Below are 24,927 nucleotides of genomic sequence, written 5' to 3'. Positions count from 1 at the left end.
ACAATTAGCTTAAGTGAAATGATATACATAGACACTATGCGGTCACATACTCCTTGAGATTTGCTTTAGTAGTAAACATTTTACAAACAAGTAAACTTTCACATTGCAAAAACAGCATCAGTGAAAACTTCATTTTATGGAAAAGAACTTTTGAGACATTTTCTGTGTTAATTATATATAACCTCAGGTGAATTTCTTAGCCTTTTTGTTGTGTTTTGTTTTTTATTAAAAAAATTTTTTTTACGTTTATTTATTTTTGAGAGACAGAGCACAAGTGGGGGGAGGGGCAGAGAGAGAGGGAGACACAGAATCCGAAACAGGCTCCAGGCTCTGAGCTGTCAGCACAGAGCCCAATGCAGGGCTCGAACTCACAAACCATGAGATAATGACCTGAGTCGAAGTTGGATGCTTAACCGACTGAGCCACCCAGGCACCCCTGTTTTGTTTTGTTTTGTTTTGTTTTTTGTTTTGTTTTAGAGAGAGGGAGAGCAAGTGGGGGAGAGGAGCAGAGGGAGAGAGCCAGAGAATCTTAAGCAGCCTCCCACTTGGCATGGACCCTGGGATCACTAAGCCACCTAGGCATCCCTAGCCTTGTAAAACCTCAATTTCCTCAAAAGTAAAATGATGTGGATAATATCTATACTGAAAAGCAGTGGTTCTCAGACTTCAATGTGAATCAAGTTACCTGGGAGGCTTATTGAAAATGCAGACTCATAGGCCATGTCCCAGGCATACTGGGTATCGGGGTACAAGAATCTGTATTTATAGCAAACACCCCAGGTGGTTCTGATATATGTATTGTGGGGTCTTGTTTTGAGAAATATTATTGTCAGAAACAAATGAGAAACTACCAAGCACCTGTTCCCTTTTCTGTACATGAAGAGTAATTACTATTTAGAACTCCTACTCATCCAAAAAATCAAATCTGGAATTAAGAGATAGTGGCTTATTTTCAAGATACGCTTGATCCAAAAAAAAATAAAACAAAACACAAAACAAAACAAAACCCAAAACAGAAAAATTAAAGTAACAAGTCTGCATCTAGGTGCAAATAAACTAAAACAAAATGAACTCGTCTGTATTGGAACAGACCATGCAAGGTACAAGATGCAGGCCAGTTACTCTGCTCTCTTTTAAGAGCATCAGCATAACTGTCAGAGTCACAGCCAACTATTGGAGATGACCATGTACCTAGGTGACCGTGCACTGTAGAGTGTGACCCTACTAACTTGGCTGCAACTGACAAGCCCAGAGAAATGTGACTGGTCTAGATGGTTCCAACAGCTTATGGAGTGAGTCAGCCAGTACAACAACCTAATAGGAGCCCTGTGCATGGGAGGCTAATTTCTACACCTAGCAGATTGTCTGTCTCAGGGAGCTCCAATTTGAGATATATTTGAATGTGAGAGGGTTGCTGGAGCAGTGCTCCACCCATGCCCAGGACCTTCAGATCCCTAACATGTGCCCGTGCTTCTGCCCCAGGCTTTCCCTTCAAATAACTGGAGAGCCAGAAGTGCCTAGAAGCTCACGCATTTCCTTGCCCTTATTGACCATTGACCAACAGGTGTGGGAGTGGCAATGCCTCAGGTCTTTGTCTCTTGTTTTGAGGTCAGAGGCATAACTTATAATTCCCAAGCTCCCCCACTGGGATTATGCTGGGGGACCCTCCTTGGACTTTGCTGAGACTGCATCCTTAATGGGTTTCTTCCCTTTCTTTGACCTTCTCACTCCCTTACCAATTTCTCCTGAGGGCACTACCTTAATAAAGTATACAGTACTTCATCTCAGGGTCTGCTTCTGGGAAAATCGATCTAAGACAGATGTACCCAGACTTCATGAGAAGCAGAGTTGTTTGACAGAGGGTTTTAAGTAGAAGCCCCAAAGCTATAGGAGTCCTAAGGAAGCGTGAGTAAAGACTTTTTGAGAAGAAAGGATAGCGAGTGAGTTAGAGGCAAAGACAAGAAAGGTAGTCACAACGGGAACCAACACAGAACAGTGGAGTCAGCATATAGGACAGGGCACGGTGTAGGGAGCTGCTGAGTGCAAGGAAGAAGACAGGTCATCCTTTTGGCCTAGCAGAGTTTGTTGAGCCACCAGAATTGCTGTGTCCCAAAATAACTTCTTGTTTTCTGTGAGGCCTGGCTGTGCAGCTGCAGAGACATCTTCCTGTGTCTCTTACTCCTCTGTGCATCCTTTCGATAAATTCCATTAGCCGGTAACCCCGGTATATCCCGGTTCATTGAAAAATGAAAGAGCCTAAGAAACCCACACTATCAGAAATAAAATTAACATCCCAATCATAAATGCATTTATAAACGCTTTAGATGTTTAGAATATTTTTAATTAGTATGTCCCTTTAGCTCCTTTTAATTGTGTTTTTATTATCAAAATTATAATGTAGTTTTCAATTTTGTAACTTCTAGCTAATGCGCCCTCCATTCTCCATTGTGTCACTAATTTAATAACCGACAAAATGTCTTCTAATTCCTTCGTAAATGAGTTTGTTTTGTGTAATTATTAAGTGGAATACACTTCTTCAGCATAATATTTATTGTACCTAAGTTTAAAATAAACATTTGAGAAATCAACAACCCCCAAGAGAAAGAAGTGAGAAGATTTTTTAAAAATGTATACACAAATTCTGAAGCTTATTATATGTTAAATTCTCTTGTTAAGCAAGAGAGAGCCCCTAGTTCAAGTTTCCCGTTTTTCTGACACCTGGAGGGTGAAATAATAGTATCTTCATATTTTATAAACTTCTTCTTTGAACTTTACTATGACTCATTTCATAAGAGTGTAATCTAATAAATTCTCATAAATAATAATGCGGTTATTTTTTTGTATTTAAAAAAATTTTTTTTAATGTTTATTTATTTTTGACAGAGACAGAGACAGAAAGTGAGTGGGTTAGGGGCAGAGAGAGAGGGAGACACAGAAGCAGAAGCAGGCTCCAGGCTCTGAGCTGTCAGCACAGAGCCCGATGCGGGGCTCGAACTCACAGACCGAGAGATCATGACCTGAGCCGAAGTCGGACGCTCAACCGACTGAGCCACCCAGGCGCCCCAATAATGTGGTTATTGTGACTACTTGGATTGACATTAAAAATATCCCCAAATGTAGAGGAATAGGTGAAAAACCACCTTTCTATCAGGGGAGGCATTTACTAACAGTGGCTTTATCTTTAGAAAATTTCTACCTGAATTTCTTAATACAGCATAAAAAATCCCTTCATTACTTCAAAAGTACGTTTATGAAGTGCATGATCTAGAATAGATAATCCAGGGGATATGCTAAATTAAACAGCAGAAGATCTTGGTTGTTGTTTTTTTTTTTTTAAGAACAGATTTGCATGAATTCAATATAGATGACCTCATTTTATGAGCAACAGGCAAATAAAACTATACATGTTAATGGTTTCCATAACTTGGAGCATACTACTCCAATAATTACACTTAAAGATATACGATCAGTGGTGCCAATTCTGCCTCATTGAGGATGTGAAAAGATTGCCTTAAATATAAAATCAACTACCCTCGGCCTTACTTGCAAGGGAAATGCAGATTAAAACTAACAATTCACGCCTTGCTTGTTGGCAAAACGCCAACAGTTTCTTTAACACACTCTGCTGGTGAGTCTCTGGGAAATGGGCCTCTCCCATACATTGTGGGAATGCGATTGATACAAGCCTATATGGAGGACAATTTATTTATTGAAATTCCAGATATGCTGACACCAAATTTCACTTACAGAAATTTCTCCAACCAACACCTTTACACTTGGGAACAGTTACTTCTTCATAAGTCTTTCCCTTGTATCCATGTTTGTAGTTGCACAAGATTAGAAACAGCCCAAACATCCACCAATCAGTTATTGAAATGAGTACGGTACATCCATCCTTTGGAGTATCATCAAGTCGTAAAAAGGAATGAAAAATTTCAAGCGACAGTCAAGAGAATGAAAACCAACTCACGAAGAGAACTGAATGCAGTTAGGTTCGATTGGTGAAACAGAGCTACTCTAGGTATTTCAGGAATAAAGAGTTTAATACGGGAATGATTACTTGTATGAATGTTGGAAGACCAGGAGGTACTAAGACCAGTGAAGTTGCTACCTAAACCTCAGGGTCTCTAGTTCTCAATCATTTCCAAGAAAAAGCTCCCTTACTCTATCTTACTGTTTTAGTCTATGACAATGACATAAGTGGTTGTCACAGCAGCCATAAAGATGTTGTGAATCTTGGATTTGCTCATTCTTCTCCTTCTGTCTGAAGCCACCTTTCCTTCTTCTCTATCTTCCAAATCTTGACTGAATTCCTCTCAAACTCTAACACGGAACCATACAGGGAAGAGGGTCTGGGAAATGTAGTTCCCAACTTCTAAGCAATGCAGAGGAGACCATAAAAGGGGGTGAAGATGAGTTGACAACTGACAATCCAGCCCAGAGTGGAAAGACAGAAAACCCCGAAGAGATTTTTGAGCAATGGAATCAACACCAGCAACTACCTTTCTCTGGACTTCACAGTAGGGAAGTCCTTCAATCACCAAATATTTATGAATGCCAATTATATGCCAGACTCTGGCATCTCCCTACTCTGCCCAGTGCCCAGTGCAAGAGTATGTCTTATATTGTTTGTGTTCCTCTAAGAATGGAACCTTCTCTCAGAACTGTGCCATTCCTGAGACACATTATCTGCACTGAAATCTTTTCTTGACCATCTTGGGAAAAGCCAGGAACTGAGGATCATTTTGTGTTTTCTTTGTCTGACTTGGTTCTCTGTGTGCTTTCAAAGCCAGACTTCTCAAAAGGGTGGTTCGCACTCCCTGCCTCCACATCCTTTGCTTCCAGTCCCTCCTCACCTGCTGCCATCTGGTTTCTGCTCGGTAGGACTTCACTAAAATTGACCTGGCTAAAGTAACTGGCAAACTCGTTTGTCAGTACAAGGCACACTTTTCGGTGGTGTCGAATTATCACTTCTCTGCACTCTGTGTCACTGCTGGCCTCACTTTATGTTCCTTTCCGGATTCCACCCTTTTGATACCTCCCCTATTTGCCCTTTCCTCTCTGGGCCCTACTGTCCCAGTTTCAGCATCCAGAACACCTAGCAGGATCAAGAAGCTCAAGCTAGGAGAGGCAAAACAATACATTCAAGTCGCATGCACAAACTGAAAAGCACTTTTCTATGCTGATGGCCTGGAAATTGAGAATTCATCATGTTGCAATTTATTTTTATGGATTCTTTAGTGGTTCCTCTGTAATGCATTCCTCACAAAAGTAGCCTTTGTAATGTCAGATGTTGGCACAGGTAGACTGAGATCTCGTACTGGCCCCTCTGCAATGTGTTTTCCACATTGCACTCTTGGTATCTTTTCAAAACACACAGCTAATGACCTCTCTCACTTTCATACACAGCAAATTCTGCTTAAAACCCTTTATGGCTTCCCATTAGTCTCAGGTTAAAACAAAACAAAAACATTTCTTGGGGTGCCTGGGTGGATGTCAGTTAAGCGTCCAACTCTTGGTTTTGGCTCAGGGCATGATCTCACAATTTCATGAGTTTGAGCCCTGTGTCAGGCTCTGTGCTGACTGTATGGAGCCTGTTTGGAATTCTCTCCCTCCCTCTTTCTCTGCCCCTCCCCAACTCGTGAGGTCTCTGTCTCTCTCACAACAAATAAATAAATAAACGTAAAAAAAAAAAAAAACCAAACTGCTAAACATGACCTACACTCTCTGGCTATTTATTCAACTCCTATGTCACATGGTTGCAGTGTTGCAGCCAAAGTCTGTCCCTTTTCTGGGTTTCTTATACCTGTCTCCCTGGCCCCAAAGCAAGGCCTTTGCATATGCTTCTTTGTCTGGATAATTCTTTATCTTCTTCCCCAGGTGAATTCATCCTCATCCCTTGTGCTGCTTCCCTGGGTAACATTCTCCTCTTGTGTCGATCGAATCCCCCATATGTCTTTGATAGCGTTTGTTGTGTTGCATTTTGGTACTTAACGATGTGATGGTTTACTCAATGCCCATCTCCCTGGGGTCGTCGGGTGAGTTCTGTGAGGGTAGGAACCATGTTTCTCATGTTCCATACTGCATCCCAGTGCCTGCATTGTGCTTGGCATAAAGGTGGAGCTCCACAAATTCTTAAATGCATTCATGAGTGACTGAGTGAACAAAGACCAAGAATGATAGGGTTTTTTTTTCCCCCCATTGCTTTTACCCTCACCACTAAGCTGCATTTGCTTATGATCCTTAATGGTATTTCAAAGTATTTTCAGATAAGCTATCTCATGTGATATTAACAATTGACTTTATGAGTAGAAGGGGTAACCCACCGCAGGTGACTTGGCCAATGCTACATGGCCAGTAAGTAACCATGTGGCACTTAGAACGGAGTCCTGTCACTTTCCAGACCAGGACTTTGGTAATTAAATGATCCAAAAGGAAGCAAGACAATATAGAATTTAATAGAGAGCATTTATACAAAAGACAGCAAAATAGAACTATCTAAAAAATAAAATTTTATTTCAGGCTGATTGAACTTTGTTTCTGGAAAAGGGCACCAATACTCAAAATGCTGGCATTTTAACATACACAGTTTGGGCTCTGAGAAAGAGCATGCCATCCCTTCTCCTACAACAGGGCTAAGTTAATATTCTATCATAATTCTCATTAAAATTTAGAAGTTTAATAACTGTCAGCTATTAAATTGTTGGTGGGAAAGTCTATTTCTGGAAACCTTTTCATCCTTTCCTTAATGAGACTATTTATTTTTGTAAGGAAACCAGAGAAAAGCGAATCAGCACGTTAAATGAGTAGCTGGATCCATTAGTTGCAAAGATCAACCTCAAACTAAGCACACTCTTTCATTTGTCTCCTATTTCGAAAAGATCCACTGTTTAAACACAATTTCTAAATATGTTTAAATTTGTTAAATGTGTTAAACTTTTAAATGGCTTAATAATGGAGTTCCTTTATGATATTACGAGAACACACGCTTTTGAGTTCACGTTATTTACCTAAATAAAATGGATAATTAATTTACACGAAGAGCGAATCAAGTATTTACGGAAGCAGAGCTCCATGCCCTTCACGGGGCGTGTATCAGAGTAATTCTAGTCCCGCCACTACTCCACCGATGTTTAAACGCATTTTGCCTTAAACTAGGTCTCCCTGGTGGCACTTCCTTTCGGCGGGGAGGAGCATGGAGAAGGGGAAGGTCTAAAAATACAACCTAGACGTGCAAAACTTCGTGGACAGGGATCTCCAGTCCGTTACTTACTAAAGAGAATTCAGTAGCAGCGGACAGAAAAGTTTCACTCGTTTGGTGGTACGTATGCAGCCCGTTAACAACACAGTCCTGCATTTGCTCTTATTTCCAGTGAACAAACACGATTTTTGCAATTAGGAAAATACAAGTGAGAGAAGCGAGAGCAAGTCGCACTTCGCCTGCCCCCTAGGTCTCTTTCTGGCGCCGAAGAGTTTTCAGCGCCGGCAAAGTTGTCCTCGCTCCCAACCTTGGGAGCAGAACACCCGGCACAGCCTGAGGGGGCGCATCGAGGCTGTGCAGCCGTAGCCGCCCAAGCTCACAGGCCGCGCAAGCTGCGCGGGGCGCCCCGGGCGGCCGAGCCCCGCCAGCCAGATTCACGCGCGCAGGACTTGTGGAACGCGCCTGCGCGCTCCGTCACGTGGTGGGCGCTCGGCGCAAAGCGGGTTAAAAGTCACGACCGCCGCGAGCCCGTAAGTGCCCGGTCGGTCAGCGCGGCGCTGTCCGCCTCCCTTAAGCCGCTTCTGACGGAGGCCGCACCGCTGTTCTCGATCACCTCCCGACCCCTGGCCCTGCTCAGCTCCATGCAACGAGCGGAGCCGCCTAGCACCCTTCCTTGCCGACAACACCGACGCGCGAAACCGCGTCTTTCAACTGACAATGAAGCCGTAGCGCTGCTGCACGGCCGCTCCGGGCGAACGGGCGCGAGGCGGGAGGGGGAGGGAGGGGGGGTGGGGGAGAGCGGTTGGGCTAAGCCCCGCCCCAGCTCGCGCTCCTATTGGTGGGCACCGCAGTTCTGGGCCCACCCCCTAACGGACCTGTCGCATTGTGACAGGTGGAAGGGCTAGTTCCTGTTGGGCCGGGGGCGGAGTCAGAGGTAGCCTGAGCTCCGCCCGGACTCCAGGGGGCTCCTCCTCCTGCTCTTCATCGCGGGGCGGGCGGCGGGTGTGAGGGGGAATGTCATTGCTGCTCCGAGCTGTGGTGCCGCCTCCGTCTGCTGCTTCTTCTCTGGCGCCCTCGTCCCGTCGGCTTTCGCCGCTGCCGCAGCTGCAAGGGGGATACGGATGGCTAGTGGGGCGCAAGGGCCATCCGAGTTGAGAGCGCGGCGGCCGCAGCCGCTGCTGAGGCGGAGACTCCCTGCCGCCGCCTCCACCCCCTGTCCCCCGGCCTCGCGGCGCTGAGGGCGGGAGCGCGCGGCGCTCTTCCCTCCTCCTCCTTTTTCTTCCTCCTCCTCCTCCTCGTCCTCCTCCTCCTCCAGGTCCCCGCCCAGCACCCCTCGCACCAGGCGGCGGCGGCGGCGGCGAGGAGCGAGACCCGCCGCCGGGGCACAACATGGCGGAGCCCTCGGCCCCGGAGAGCAAGCACAAGTCGTCCCTCAACTCGTCCCCGTGGAGCGGCCTCATGGCCCTGGGGAACAGCCGGCACGGCCACCACGGGCCCGGGGCCCAGTGCGCGCACAAGGCGGCGGGCGGCGTGGCGCCGCCGAAGCCGGCCCCCGCGGGGCTGTCCGGGGGGCTGTCGCAGCCGGCCGGCTGGCAGTCGCTGCTCTCCTTCACCATCCTCTTCCTGGCCTGGCTTGCCGGCTTCAGCTCGCGCCTCTTCGCGGTCATTCGCTTCGAAAGCATCATTCACGAGTTCGACCCGTGGTGAGTGCCCCGCCGCCCCTCCCCCGCCCGCGGCCCGCGGGGACCCGGGACCGGCGCCTCTGCCCGCCGCGGCTCGTCCCGGACTTGGCCCCGCGCCGCCGCCGAGCCCCGCTCGCGCCCGGGCCGAGGCGAGCGCGGGTCCCGGAGCCGCGGGCGCGCCCCCTGCCCGTGGGCGAAGTTTCCCCCGCGCAGCCCGAGGCGGGGCGTCGGGGTCCCCGAGTGGGACCTTGGCCCCGGGCCGGATAAGTGTGACGCCTCGTGGGAGGGCGAACGAAGCCCCCTCGCAGCCGTCTCGGGGTGTTCAGCCCGGAGCGGCCACGCCGCGAGCCGGCAGGTCTCCCTCCGGCCGACTCGTGGCGGACTCCCCGCCTCCCTGCCCGTGGCGTGTCGCCTTCTCTCATTTTCGCCGGCGCGGTTTTGCTAGTTGGGATGGGATCGCCCCGGGGTTGCCTCGTTGCCGTTGGGGGGGGGGGGGGGGGAGTGCAGATGGGCAGGAGCCCTGTCTACTCAGCCTCGCCGTTTGACGCTTTTACTGTTCCTCCTTTTTGCTCTCCTTTTACAAGGAGGGGAAAAGAGAGTGAGTGGGGTGTTGGAGGAAAGGAAATAATACCCCGGAAAGTGATCTTGGAAGCTAGGGACTCTTATTTATTTAACATTAGATATTTTTAGGAGTGGCCGTTTTCAGGGCCCCTGAGTGCACTCCGCACCTGGCTGTGCCACAGTTATCTTGGGTTGCAAGAACCTGATTACTCTCCGAGCCCAATCGTCACCCCCGGTATGTTATGCACGCTATCCGAAAGCATGGCATTGGTTCCTTTCTTGGTCCCTTCCGGAGGGTTTGCGAATAAGACCAGAGACTCCCACGGTGATGGGGAGCCTTGGGTTACAATCAAAAGTTGCCCGTGGTATCCGGACTGACCTGAATGTTTTAGGAAGTTACCCTGTTAAGAGCACTAGCTAATTTAGGCACTACACTTGTCTGTGAATTAAGTAGGTAGGAAGATTGCTTTAATTTTTTTTTCCCAGCTTTCCCAGCCTGAGTTGGTTTTTGTTTTTGTTTTTTTTACCCGAGCCTATGCCTTTTAAACTAATTTAAAACATGTTGAGCGACTTGTCAACCTCGAGTTAATCTTACCTCTTTATAATTAGACCTAACTAAACTTTTAGGATCTTTGTTTTGTCATTTGAAATACAGTGAGAGAATCTTGTTGAGAGTTGCTAAATATATGGGTCATAAGTATTTTGGGAAGTGAATTACCCGCATATTAAAATACCGGATTGAAGCTCTGTTGTGGATAGGATAATTGGTAGTGCATCATCTATTGAACAGGACGGGAGCCCCTCATGGAGAACTCAGTTTAGGTAAACAGTTAATTACTGTGACAGTCTTCGTGAAACGTTTTCATCCCATTTTGGAGGTTTTGATTTTTTTCTGACACTTTCTAAAAAATAACTTTTATTTCAAATCAGAAGAAAATGTTGTGAAACCTTAGAAACTAGGTACAGTATTCTTAGGCTTAGCTTTGAAACACTTAAGCAAATGAGATAAAAATGAAATTGGAACCGGAAGGCGAAAACTGCTAATATTTTACTGAACAGTGTGAAAAGAGAAAGTTATGTCTTTTTAGATTACACAGCAGAAAGTGCATGGCGACAAAACATTACGGGCAACAGAAATTGTGAATAGTATTTCCACAGAGTATCCTTTTTACAAAGGCTGAGTACTGTTTAGTAGTAACTTTGAGGCTGAAATTAAGGATGGCAGAAATATTCACGACTGAGTGATGAGATGATTTTGTTGTTTTTCTTTATTTTGAAGGAAGATTAGAAATCTTCATCAAGTCAGCCAAAGAGTACTACTGAAATTGAGTATGTAATCATGAAAAGTCTTATATCAGGTTGCTTCACAGATAATACTCTTTTTTTTCTTTTTTTAAAGTATGGCAAAAAATTAAAAGTTGGTCTTTTCTCTTGTTTCAAGAATATGCTTGGGGAAACATAACCCTTTTTTATCCACATGAAAATTTGTTTTATTTCTATTTTTCTGTGCATAGAGACATTTCTGAAACACTAAATGTATGAAATTTGAACTTTAATTCATGTTCACTAAAGGTATATACACCTCTTCATTCCTAAAGATCTACTTAATTGAGGTGTTCTGTTTACTGATAGTCTTAATACTTACATTTTATTGTATTCCTATGCTTCTGTTCATAATGTTAGATAATTGTCATTAATGGTAAACAGTTTTTACAATAAAGGAATTGCCCCTATCCCTTCCTTCTTGTGAACAGAGATTTGCCAATATAAATTTAATGTCAGAGTATAATTTGGGTTGACTTAATGGGAAAATTAGGTTTCAGGCCAAAAAAATTTTGTTTGCTTTTGTTTTTCTTTTCTTTTGAAGATCTCAAGTAGTTAGGTGTTTCATTCTTATAATCCATTCTTACTGAAAATTTTTGAAAAGGGGTTGGGTGTAGATTGTCATTATTACATTGGATTTTTAAAGCAGTTTTCCTTCGAAGCGGCTAATAGTGCCAACACTTTGATCTTTAATCTAACACTCTGGTGTTATACTAGCCTGGGAGTCTCTCAGGTTACTATTTTAACATACAGCAATGACATGAACCTTTATATTTAAATGTTTCTTTCAGGTTCTCTATCAACAAACCAATTTTTTCTGGTCTTCTCTATTCCTTTTTTTTCATGTCTCTGTTACTGGCTTCATTTCTGAAGTGTTTTCAGTGAAAAGTTTACTTTTTCTGTTTGATCGTGAGTTATTTCTAATTTACAGTAGTTCTTAAATTGCGTAAGACTCCAGTTAGCTGCCAGAGGTGACTCATTGTCACAAAGTTATACTTGTTTTTTAAATTTGTCACTCAGTTAATTTTATAAATCTTATAGTTATGAGGGGTGGTATATAATGTTGAATATTATATATTTACTGAATTTTAAAGTACACTGCACTTTTCTAGAACTTAGCAACATTTTTGGTACGATCTCTTCACCACTTCGCTTTAGTAATTTCCTCCCCTTATCAGTTGAGTTGATCAGACATGAGGAAGCAGTTTGAGAATATGTTGTCTGTACTTGCCAAACATTTGGTTGAGCAACTAGTTTAACAGCGGCTAATTTTATCTTCTTTTTTATCTGGAGCAAAACGTAGTTTCTACTTACTTTTGTGACAGCTACTAATACTTTGACGTGATATTAACCAAGTACCTTTTCCATAACCGTTATCTTGTTAAATTGTGGTAGCTTTTCCCACAGAGTTGATGTAAAACCTCCCTGTGTAAGGAGACTTGCCCTTTTCCCTGCCTGCCCAAGTTGCAGTAGGTTCTCCTTGGAGCTCTAGAGAGAGAATTCTCTGAGCCTTTCTGAGCTTTGGCTCCAGTTAGCTGTAAAAGGGCGGCAGACGTCTTGCAGGGCAGAAGGCTGCAGTTTAGAATTGAAACCCGGAATTCAGTTTTTCAGAGACACTATGGTATAAGTAGATTAATTAGCGCCAACATGTTTTCAAAGGATTGATAAACCTTTAGAACATAAGCTGTTTGTAAGTTGGGGACTAGTTCCTATACTTTGAGGTCTCCATGTTTTTCTTCACTTTGCAGATGAAGAAAGAGGGTATTGACCTCAGTTCTGAAGAAGACAAAATGGGTGACAAAACCAGTTTTAGAACACAAACATCCCCAAATCTTAAAAAGTTACTTTGTGGAATCATTAGCAACCGCAGTCCAGCTGCACTTCAGAACAGGTAGACGGACACTGGAGTCCATTGTAAAACCATTACAGTTTTTCTGGTCTTGAGCTGAAGATCGTTCTAAGTTACAGGAACACGGAGGGAGGAGTTCAGGGAGTGTCATGAACTGCTGCATGGGAGAGTGGGATTGGACCTGTTCCCGTTTGGGGTAAATTGTGGTAGTTCTTACAGTTAGTAGTAATCATGGGTTTCTTGAGGCATGTAATAGGTCCTGAAGTGGTTACGATCTGGCAGCAAAGTCTTTAGAACTTTCTGTTACGGGTTTTCATATCTCGAGGGCTAACTTGAGTAAGACCACTCTTACCGCCATGAGTAGTTTGCATACAGGCAACACTGTTGGGGCGCCTGGGTGGCTCAGGTCGTTAGGCCTCTTGACGCTTGATTTCAGTTCAGGTCATGATCTCACAGTTCCTGAGGTCAAGCCGGTGTCAGGCTCTGTGCTGACAGTGCGGAGCCTGCTTGGGATTCTCCCTCTCTCGCTGCCCCTCCCTCACGTATGCTATGTGCGCACACACACACTCTTCTCTCAAAATAAATAAACTTAAAAGACATTGGTTGTAGACTAAATATTAGAAACTAATTATAGGTTCTGACCCAGCTGTTAACAACATGAGGAAATTTACTAGTCTGCTCTTAATCTACTGATTTTTATGCTCCCTGTAAGTTATGAGTATTTTGGGATATGAGAAAATGTTAAAAGTTCTTTTCATTGTAATATGTTCGTATTTATCAGTACATACATGCTCTCAGAAATAATGAAAAAATGATTAATATTCTGGAGTGATGAATCATATTTTTTACTTGTTTACTTTGAAAACTTAATGCTGTTAGAGACAATATTGCTGTTAACCCAGATTATAAAGCATCCTACTATTCAACAGATTTGTATATTGCTAAATTGTTACTTTACAAAAATTTCTAAGCATACAGAAAAGCTAAAAGAATTTTATAGTGAACACTCATACTCAATACCTAGATTCTACAGTTAGTGTTTTACTTTATTTGCTTTATCATATCTTTTTTTTTTTTAAGTTTATTTATTTTTGAGAGAGAGCGTGTGAGCTGAGGAGGGGCAGAGAGAGGGGGACAGGATCTAAAGCAGGTTCTGAGCTGATAGCAGTGAGCCTGATGTGGGATTCTAACTCGGATGCTCAACCGGCTCAACCAGACAACACTGGTGGGGCACGTGGGTGGCTCAGATGGTTAGGCATCTTGACTCTTGATTTCAGTTCAGGTCATGATCTCACAATTCCTGAGATCAAGCCCATGTCAGGCGCTGTGCTGACATATTTTTCTGATGCTGCTTTTAAATCCTGCTTGTAGACGCTGATAGTACATCCTTCATTATAATATGAAGAGTGTTATTTTTGTTCCCCATCTGCATGATGAAGAGAATCTTATTTCTGGACATTTGTTTTCTATAATACTTGAACATAATGAGTATAAATACTGTTTCTGTATTGTGCTCAGTTGGACTGCAGGTTAGAATCAGATTTAATCTTTTCAGGTTTGGTTATTAACTTAATGAGAGTACATCGTAAGTCAACGCGTGTCTGTTAAATGATTTGACTTTGCCAAATCTTATATCGCAGAAGAAACTAAAGTTGTTAGAAGGGTATTGATGTTTGTTTTATTAGACTTAATTTATGTAGAACACCTAAATTCTTTTTGTGTTATTAGAAGCCTCTTATTGGTCAGCCTGTTGCTTACTCTGAATCTATTTATGCCTTTTTTTTTTTTTTGCCATGTTTTGTCTGGATATAATGCTTAATTTATGTATAATTGCAAAAGTGACTTCTGTCAGTCCCTACAATAAGTAGGAAAAAATGGAAACGTATTTTCAAATAACATAGGATCTACAAGTATAATGTATGGGCCAAATTAATGCTGTTGAAAGGGGAAAAAAATGTAAATGGTTAACATCCTACCCCGTCTTCACTCCTTTATTTGCTTTACCTCATTCTGGTGGATATTTTTGTTTTTAAATCACTCTTTTCTGGGAAGGTTTCTGTTTCTTTGCTTGACCTACTTCTGACACAAATAATTTCCAGGGATTTAGAAATTGATAGAAGGGGTCAATACCATAGGATTTTTTTTTTTTTTTTTTTAATGTGTTAGGTGTAGGTAAGGGTTGGAAGAGGTAGGAGCGACTGCCAGAGCCTCTCATATTTTAGGTAAATGTAGGTAAACTGGCATTTGTAGACCTGCCAGGAAACCTAACCACTACTTGGAATTATATTTGTAAAAATACCTTCAGGGTTTCAAATGTAAGGCATCTAAACATACCTTGGAATATATCCTGTACATAATAAGTTGCTGAATGCCTTTATGTTGGTCAGGTTTATGCTACTTTCACAAATACGCATTTCTAAAGAATTGTGACTGCTACACTAAACAAATTGACCATATCATCTGTAACCAATTTTTTTTCTTCTGGTGGAACTTAGTGTTGCAGGATAACTTTAATATATGTTCTAAGTGGTAGGTGCTTAGTTTTTATAGTGTCTTACAACTTGATTTTATATCTTAGAACTGAGGAGATAAGGTAACAGCTTTTATTTCTGTAGATAAAAGATATTTCAGTTCAGCATTCCCCTAAGAATTGAATAATACAGGTCTACTTGTCTCCAAAAATTATGTCCTTTTTACTGCATCCTCTGCCTTCAAGGCAGTCTTAAATGAAAGTGTCCTCCGTTTAATTTATGTCTTTTAATCAGCTGCCCTGATTTAAGTCTTAACATATTGGCCTATCGAAACTCCTGGGCACAATCCATGGCTAGCTAACTACTCACTAGTTGGGTGATAGCAAATTACTTTGTTTTTATACTTGTTTTTAAGTTTATTTTATTTATTTAATTTATTTTGAGAGAGAGAGAAAGAGAGCGTGCACATACAAGCAGGGGAGGGACAGAGAGAGAGGGAGAGAGAATCCCAAGCAGTCTCCGCATTGTCAGCACAGAGCCCGACTTGGGGCTCAACTCCATGAACTGTGAGATCCTGACCTGAGCTGAAGTCAAAAGTCGAATGCTTGGGGCGCCTGGGTGGCTCGGTCGGTTAAGCATCTGACTTCGGCTCAGGTCATGATCTCACGGTCCGTGAGTTCGAGCCCCGCGTCAGGCTCTGTGCTGACCGCTTAGAGCCTGGAGCCTGTTTCAGATTCTGTGTCTCCCTCTCTCTCTGCCACTCCCCTGTTCATGCGCTGTCTCTGTCTCAAAAGTAAATAAACGTTAAAAAATAATAATAATTAAAAAAAAAAGTCGAATGCTTACTGACTGAGCCCCCCAGGCGCCCCTAATTACTTTGTTTTGATGTAGGGAAGAGAGAAGAGTTGATGATGACTTGAGGTTTTTAATCCTGAATGACTAGGGAGTTTACAGAGATGCAGCTTTTAAGGGAATAGCTAAATGAAAAGAACAGATGATTGAATCCAAGTGAATGTTGTTTTCATTTAGTTTTATTTTGTCTGTAAAAAGGTCATTGTAGTAAGATTGGAGATATTAACCCATTCAAGTTAAGGGAGCTATGGGGTGGAAGATCAGAGTAATCCCAGAATTCTTTAGCTACAGGATTTCCAGAGTATATGTGGGCTTGGCTTGTTTTCAGGGCAAAGAAGCTGAACACCAAAGGGTGAAGGTGGTATAGTTGTAGCTTAGCTAGATTCCTTTCTGTTTTCTTTGCACCTGTGTTTGTAGTAGAGGGCATTTTTTGAGAAGTTACTTGAAAATTGTTACTTTAGAAGATGAGGGGAAGTAAATTTCTACCACTTATCTATTTATTTTATTTTTATTTTTTTTTTCAACATTTTTATTTTATTTTTGGGACAGAGAGAGACAGAGCATGAACGGGGGAGGGGCAGAGAGAGAGGGAGACACAGAATCGGAAGCAGGCTCCAGGCTCTGAGCCATCAGCCCAGAGCCTGACGCGGGGCTCGAACTCACGGACCGCGAGATCGTGACCTGGCTGAAGTCGGACGCTTAACCGACTGCGCCACCCAGGCGCCCCTCTATTTATTTTTTAAAGTTTATTTTTAGGGAGAGTGAGAGGGCAAGAGTGTGTGTGGGGGAGGGGCAGAGAGAAAAGGCGGGGGGGGCGGGGGGGGGGAGAGAGAGAGAGAGAGAGAGAGAGAGAGAGAATGAGAGAATATATCCCAAGAAGGCTCTGTGCAGAGCTGGATGTGGGGCTTGAACCCACAAAGGAGATCATGACCTGAGCCAAAATCAAGAGTTGGACGTTCAACTGAAAAAGCCATCCAGGAGCCCCCTCAATTATTATTATTTTTAAGTTTATTTTTTTTGAGAGGGAGAGGGAACTGAGGAGAGACAGAGGGAGAGAGGGACAGAGAGAGAGAGCAGAGGAGTGGGAGTGAGCACAGGGCCACACATGAGATCATGAACCTGAGCTGAAATTGAGTCAGACTGACGCTTAAACTGACTGAGTTACCCAGGCGCCCCTACCACTCACTTTAAGTTGACAATATTAGAAATGTTGGCAAGTTCAACTGTGAAACAGCTTTTATGTGAAGTTTGGTATTCTGAAAAATTGTGTGCTTCAGTTACCTGTAATTTCCATAAGTTAATAGTGTTCATGCTTTAAGTTTCAAAATTTTTTGACTTTTTTCTTCATTCCTGTATAAAGGGAAAGACTACTCATAAAAACATAAAGAAAATTTATGTGTCTATTAGTAAAGTATACATGCTGAGGTGATAGCTAAATTGATAATGTTTCTTTTGAGGTTTTCTTTTAATTTCTTTTTTCATGCTTTACAGGTTTATCAGCTATTCTCCAGTAAAGGTTTTTCTTCACAGTACAGTGTTCTTTTCTTTGGTGATATCTAGCAGTCTCTCCAACCTCCAACCAAATGAATTTGGTTTTTAAGCTTAAATTATTGGGTCTCTCTCTCTCTCTCTCTCCATACATAGATGGATAGATAATATTCCAGCATATACTGTTTTCTGTGCTAATTTAAAATTAAAATATAGTAATTCATAATTAATTTATAAAGTTCTAGTGTCTGCACAGCTTAAATTATTGTTTGTTGCTGGCCAAATGGTTGGGGTGGAGTTGGTGAAAAGAATGACTGGGAAACTCACAACCAATATGTTTATTTTCATGCCTGTTTATGTTAGTTTCATCTGTACGGAATAATGATTTGATATTTGTTCACATTTCAAAATGATAATAAAATTTTAACATTTGTCACCTTATAAAAAAATTTTTTTTTCTGGGGCGCCTGGGTGGCGCAGTCGGTTAAGCGTCCAACTTCAGCCAGGTCACAATCTTGCCGTCCGCGAGTTCGAGCCCCATGTCAGGCTCTGGGCTGATGGCTCAGAGCCTGGAGCCTGTTTCCGATTCTGTGTCTCCCTCTCTCTCTGCCCCTCCCCCGTTCATGCTCTGTCTCTCTCTGTCGCAAAAATAAATAAACGTTGAAAAAAAAAAAATTAAAAAAAAAAAATTTTTTTTTCTTGTGACAGGAACTTTTAAGATCTACTCTCTTCGCAGTTCAAGCCTATTCTTCAAACACCAGTAACTCCTATAATGTAGAATAAACTCTAAGTAGGTTTCATTATCAAGGTACATTGTTAAACAGTCTTGTATCATCCACAGGAAAAATAATGGAATACGGAATTACTGGGAAGGCAGCACTCTTGAAGTTTTTGAGATATTCTTTGCAAATAAATGTCTTAAATGTTTACATAAGCATGAGAAAAATATTCTGCAAGGGCTTTTATTGGTGAGAAAGTGGTTTTAGTCTTTAAAAATTTTTTCTTTAATGGTGAAATATAACACATTCTGAAAAGTGTATAAACCTAATGTACAGTGTAATGACTAATTGTAAGGTAAACAGCCATATGATCGTCACCCAGATCAAGAAATAGAACAGTGCCACCACCTCAGAAGCCTTGGTGTGTGTTTGCCTCCCCTTCCCCTCACTTGTATAGTAATTACATCCATGGTTTTCATCATAGGTTGTATAATTCTGTGTGCATTCCTAAATAACATAATTTAGTTTTGTCTAATTTAAAACTTGAGATAAATGCACTTGTAACTGTGTGTCTCATTTTTTTTTTTTTTTTTTTTTTGTTCACTGCATTTAAGATCCATCTTCATTGATCAAAGAATTGTTGAGAATATGTGGTAATAAGGTTTAGCGACAATTTGATGAACCAGTCTTCTTACTGACCCGAGGAGGTTTCTTCCTCTTTTGCAGCAGGAAGTACCTGTAGGAAAGGGAAAGCATCCTTCTCTTCCCTTGAGATAAAAAATTATCTCAAGATGGAACTCTTGAGCTGGAATCAACCTTGTCTCCAGATAACCTTGACAATTTTTCACAAAGTACTAACTGGCCAGAGAAATTTGATCTTTCAGCAGACACTGAGACTACAAGGTAGAGAGAGTGAGGGAGGAGACATCACTGTCTTTCAAGAGAGAAATGATAATCAGATAAATGCAAAATTACTAGTTTTTAAACTATGGCTTTTGCCAACTATTTTTCACTTTAAAGCATATATATTAAAATTTATGTAAGGATCGGAGTAGCAGTTAATTCTTGAAAGAAGAGAATGTTGAAAAGGGATCTGAGCCGAAGGAGTTTAGAACCCTAAGAATGGACTATTTAATATAGTGGTATCTTTGTAGCGGATTGTTGATGCTGGATTGTGTGTGATTTTGTTTGTATAAATGTCCTGGGATCTTGAATAGCTTACATTTCTCTCTATTCTTCCAGTCTTCCGTGGCCACCACTATTTTTCTTTCCCATATCTTTATTTCCTTTATTGATTTAGTAGCTGCCTTGGTCTTCAGGAAGAATAGGAGAGGTTTCATAGTAGTAGGATCCTTTCAGAAACTGTCTTCAGGGGATAAAAGGTTTTATTCCAAGAGAAGTAAAGGTCAGGCATTGAGTAATGTATACAATTGTCAATCCTGTGTTGCATACCTGAAACTAATACAGCAGTGTGTGTCAATTATACTTCAATAAAAAAAAAGAATATAATAAAGGAAGATTCTTTATGTAGGAACTTGAAATCTACCGGGGTGTGGAAATTTGGCATTGTGTGTTAGTAAATGATTAAGGATATTGGAAATGGGATTCTAGCTTGTAAGCTTTTCTTTTAATTAGAGAGCTGTTCTTAAGTGAAACCATAAGCATGAATGCTCTCTAATGCATGTCTCTTTATTGGTCCGAATGATTTTGATTAAATCCAGTGGTATTTTTCCACTCCCCATTCGTATATAACCCATGCTACTTGAATGGATAATAGTTGATTTCTTTTGTAAACAAATAAAGGATTGTTATCATAGTTAACGCATTGTTAGTTGAAGAATTTAAATCTAGGACTTCCTTTCTTGAAACTCCCAGAATTCAAACTTAAAATTTAAATCAAGTATTATGAGGAAGGTATGTACATACTTATTACTTCTTCTCCCTTAAATCCCTTGTAATATATGCCAGAGAGAAGTACAAATGACTTTGAATTAGGCTGTATTTGGATAATGGTCCAACCTTATGATTTAAGCTTCTTTAACACCCCTAGTACTCCTCTTGTTTGAAATCCCCAGGGAAGTAGGGCTAATTTTTTGAAATGTATTAACTGTTAGGAAACATGCCAGGCATACTTCTTTCAGAAATAACAATCTAATATTGTTTATCTGCCTTGTGTAAGAGGTATAGGTACAGGTTTTATTGATCCCAGTATAGAGCAAACTTACTTTGGCTAAATTTTGTTCAGGACTGTTCATTTAACTAAATGGGCTAGGGCCATTTTGAAAATTTTAACACCTGTAATGTAAAAACACTCAAGGAGATTTAAGCTATTTGTTCTTTGCCTAAATTGGTAAAATACAGTTATGGTGATATGCTTATTTGCCTCTTTAATGACTAATGTTAATAACTTACTGTTCCTATAGAGAGACAAGATTGTTTAGGGTACAAACATCATTTCCAATCATCCTAGAATATCCTACACTATATTAGGAACATAGTGGGTGTTCAGTTTATATTAATATGGATCTTTTATCCTTAATGGTAACCACATTTTATGTTTTGGTGGTGATAGTACAGGAAGTCGCTTGTATAATACCTTGATAAACCTTGGATTTGATTGTGATATCAGTAGAATCATGTGTGGTGATATTGTGATTCAGAAGAGAGATATTTGGTCTTCGTCCTTGCTTCTGGCACAGAGCTCCTAAAAACCCTTGTCATTTTCTAAGTATCTTTTGTTACGTTAATACAGTGACTTTGGAAAGCCCTTAGGTAATCTAAGTATGGGGGCTGGTTGCCACTAGAACCTGCCCTGTGATTAGAGGGTTGAACTATCAGTCCCACCTCCTGACCTCTGGGAAAAGGAGAAGGACTGGAGGTTGAATCACCAGCTGCCAATAATTTAATCAGTCATGCCCACGAAATGGAGGCTTCATACAAACCCCAAAGGACGGAGTTTGGAGCGTTTCCAGGTTTGTGACTATGTGGAGATTTGGGGAGGGTGGTGTACTTGGAGAGGGCATAGAAGCCCCGCACTCCTTCCCACACATCTTGCCCTGTGAATCTCTAGTTGTTCCTGAGTTCTGTCCCTTTATAAGAAATAGTGATCTAGTAAGTTAAATGTTTTGTCAGTTCTGCAAGCAACTCTACCAAATTAATTGAACCTAAGGAGGGGGTCACTGGAACTTCTGATCTGTAGCCAGTTGGTTAGAAGCACTGGGGACAACTTGGACTTTTGATTGGTGTGTAAAACTGGGGATTGAGGGTCCAGGGGGGTCAGTCTTATAGAACTGAGCCCTTGTGGGATCTGACACTGTTTTAGTGTTAGAATTAAGGTGGATTGTAGGATACCCAGCTGGTGTTGTAGAATTGCTTGCTGGTGTGGAAATTCACTACCCCGCCCCCCCCCCCCCCCCCTTTTGGGTTTGTTAGTGAACCTCTTAGTAGTGAACATCATAATCTCACCCTTAATAAAGGTGTCATTTTAATGTTATAGAAGAAGGAAAACTCTTTCCTGGTGATAAAAAAGAAAAGAAAAAAGGTTGATAATCCTTATCGAAAAAGTATGTGAGCATCAGTGATTGCCATCAGCAATTGGGAAATGACTGACTTGGCTGGATACCTTAGGAAGAACTTTAAGGGAAGGAAATTTTAATGTGAGTATTTCTTCCAAGTACAGGTAACTCTTAGTTCTATCTTGAGTTTTAACTCACTAGTTAAGGAATATTGAATAAGAAAAGACAGACCAGCTAATGCTGTTAACATTTGAGATGATACATGAAAAAAGACATGGCAGCAATAAGAAGTAAAGTTCACACGGTGGCGTTTTATGTGAATTTGAGAAGTGTATCTTGATGTGGAGGAATAGTAAGAATAGAAATGATCATTGGGTATATATGCCTTGAATTCAGGCAAATGATGAGTTTGGTGGGTTTGGATTAATGGGGGGCACCTGGGTGGCGCAGTCGGTTAAGCGTCCGACTTCAGCCAGGTCACAATCTCGCGGTCCGTGAGTTCGAGCCCCGCGTCAGGCTCTGGGCTGATGGCTCAGAGCCTGGAGCCTGTTTCCGATTCTGTGTCTCCCTCTCTCTCTGCCCCTCCCCCGTTCATGCTCTGTCTCTCTCTGTCCCAAAAAATAAATAAACGTTGGATTAATGATCCATTTTGTTTCTCGGCTCTTGACTTAACTTTGTGGTTACAGCATCTCCCCATCCAAAAGTAGAGCATTCCTATGAAAACTTGTGTAAGTCGAAAATGCATACAGCAAAGAACCATTAATTTATATGGAATTTTTTTTAGTGTTCCCAGATCCAAAAAATAACCCTATGCTTTTCTGATGCGCAAGAGGCTTAAGCTAAAGGGGCGCACAAAATAAATAGAGATAAGGAACAGATGCTCACAAGATGCAGTTCTAAGCCATGGTGGCTTGATGATGAGTGTTGTACCTTGGGGACGGAGCTTGATGGTGTCACTTCCGCTGCTCAGGTTCATGCTGCCTCCATAGTGGCGTGCTGCAAAACAAACACTGAACGCTGTTTTCCCTTTTCCCTTTCTCTTTTATTCTTTTGGTTGTATTAACGTAGACCTGTCTTAAAGAAGGTGGCAGAGTGGCCTAGGGTGAGCTTTTCGAAAAGCAGGGGATACCTGTTTGGCAATTAATATGGAAATTCCACGACACTTTAAGAGCCATCACAGCTCCCACTGATTGCATGTGAACTTTGCCACAAGTGGTTAAAGGATACTAAATAAAATTACTCATTAGGGATGGAATAAATTGCTTGTCTCCATTAAAGTGTCTCTGCAATAATAGAAATAGCTTTGTCTGCATCTAATTACTAGGAGGATCATTGAATATTGTAGATCTTGAGAGGCCAAAATATAAAGTCTTTACTTTTTTTTTTTTTAACTCTGGATTGAACTAACAAAATACTATACTATACTCTATAATACTATATAACTATACTTTATACTATATAATAGCAACATTCCTGTATACACTATATAGTATATAGTATAGTATATACTATTCCTGTATATATATTCCTGTATATACTATATAGTATATAGTATAGTATATACTATACTATATAATACTATATAACTATACTATATAATAGCAACATTCCTGTGAGTCCTTAAACTGATGTTGTGATGATCTTACCAGTGTTTTTGTGTACTTTTTTTTTTACACCTTTATCCATCAGTGTGCCTTTAATCTGTTATATTGACAATTAAAACATTGCATATGTTCTTAATTTTTTAAAATTTAATAAACTTCATAGAATTTTAATTTTAATCCTAAAATCATTTTTACTGTATGCCATATCTAAAGAAAACTTTAATAGGCCAAGCTTTCTGGCATTAGAAGGAACAGGATAATGAAGATACATGTGGTAGGTGAAATAAATCTAAAAACCGTAAAGGGGGAGCCTGGGTGGCTCCGTCAGTTGAGCCTCTGGCACCTAGGTCATGGTCTCATGGTTCATGGGATTGAAACCCGTCCCGGGCCCAGCTCACAGCACAGAGCCTGCTTTGGGTTCTTTCTCTCCCCCCACCTCTCTCTCTCTCTCTCTCTCTCAAAATAAATACACTAAAGAAAAATGAGCTTGAGAAACAACTAAAATACTTTAAAATAATTTTTTGATGGTTGTTAAAATGAGTCAGTCACTTCATTAGAAGGGAGATCTTTTTTTTTTTTTTTTAGCATACTTTATTTTTGTTGTTAAAATAATTTACCGGGCTTATAGTAATATAAACAGCAGTTAAAGCAAAATGTTTTCCTTTTGAAGTAAAAATATTTCTAGACTTTGAAAAGTTTGTCATTAGTACTTGTTACAATTGTTGGATATGAATTGCAGCATAATATAAAGTTATTATAACTTTATAACTTATTATAAACTATATAACTTATTATAACTTATAAGTTATTATAAAAAGTAACATTTTTATAAGTCAAACTATATTTAAAATGCAAATAATATATAATGTATATACCATGTATGTAATTATGAACAAAATGATAAGTACCTGTGTGAAACCCCTACCCAACTAGAGAACTAGAACATCACCAATTTCACATCTATCCATATTTCTTCTCTAAGCTGTCCTCCTGGTTTTCCTTTTAGCAATTAGAAGCCATTATCTCAGTTTTAACATTTCCTTTGCCATATTAAAAAAAAAATATATATATATATATATGTTTGCATCTCTAGATAATATATTGCTAAGTTTTGCTTTGTTTGAAGCTTTAAAAATGGTATTATTGTTTATATGATCTTTGACTTGTATTTATACATTTGCTAGTTGATGAATATTTGGGTTTACAACTTTTTGCTTTTATGAATAATGCTACTATGAACAGTAAAAACTATACTTTCTGGTTTATATGTGTGGATGGTTGCTAGGGTATATACCTGAGTATTCTGTGGTAATTTTTATTTCAGTTATACATAAAAATATAATACACCACTCCAAAACTTGGTGACAAAAAAGCATTTCATTATTTCACAATTCTGTGAGTGGAATGGGAGCTTTCTGCTTTGTGATGTCAACTGTGGTTCTTGGATGATTACAGTCATCTGGAGGCTCAACAGGCTGCGGTCAGCTGGGGCTAGAAGGACTGGGATGCTGTATAGCTTAGAAGCATCTGGAGTCTTGATTGGGAGCTCAGCTGTGGCTTTTAGCTTCTTCGTGTGGCTGCTTAGGCTGCCTCACAGCATGGCAGCTGGATTCTAAGAGCATTTCAAGAATGAGAAAGCTGCTTGTCCAATTAAGGGTTAGA

General features: G+C 41.1%; 1 protein-coding gene across 1 annotated transcript in view; it reads left to right on the top strand.

The window, feature by feature from the left end:
* Positions 1-8,156: 8,156 nt before the first annotated feature.
* Positions 8,157-24,927, top strand: part of STT3B (STT3 oligosaccharyltransferase complex catalytic subunit B) — a 107,547-nt gene continuing 90,776 nt past the window's right edge. Inside the window, exon 1 of the mRNA XM_086720576.1 lies at positions 8,157-8,904. Within this exon, the coding sequence (XP_086576702.1) occupies positions 8,591-8,904 (314 nt within the window). The 5' untranslated portion in view covers positions 8,157-8,590. The remainder of the gene's footprint in view (positions 8,905-24,927) is intronic.

The sequence above is a fragment of the Puma concolor genome, chromosome C2, assembly GCF_028749965.1.
Source record: "Puma concolor isolate L17-30 chromosome C2, mPumCon1.1.hap2, whole genome shotgun sequence".
NCBI lineage: Eukaryota > Metazoa > Chordata > Mammalia > Carnivora > Felidae > Puma > Puma concolor.
The sequence above is the reverse complement of the archived record's forward strand: the minus strand, read 5'-3'. Positions and strand labels throughout refer to the sequence as shown.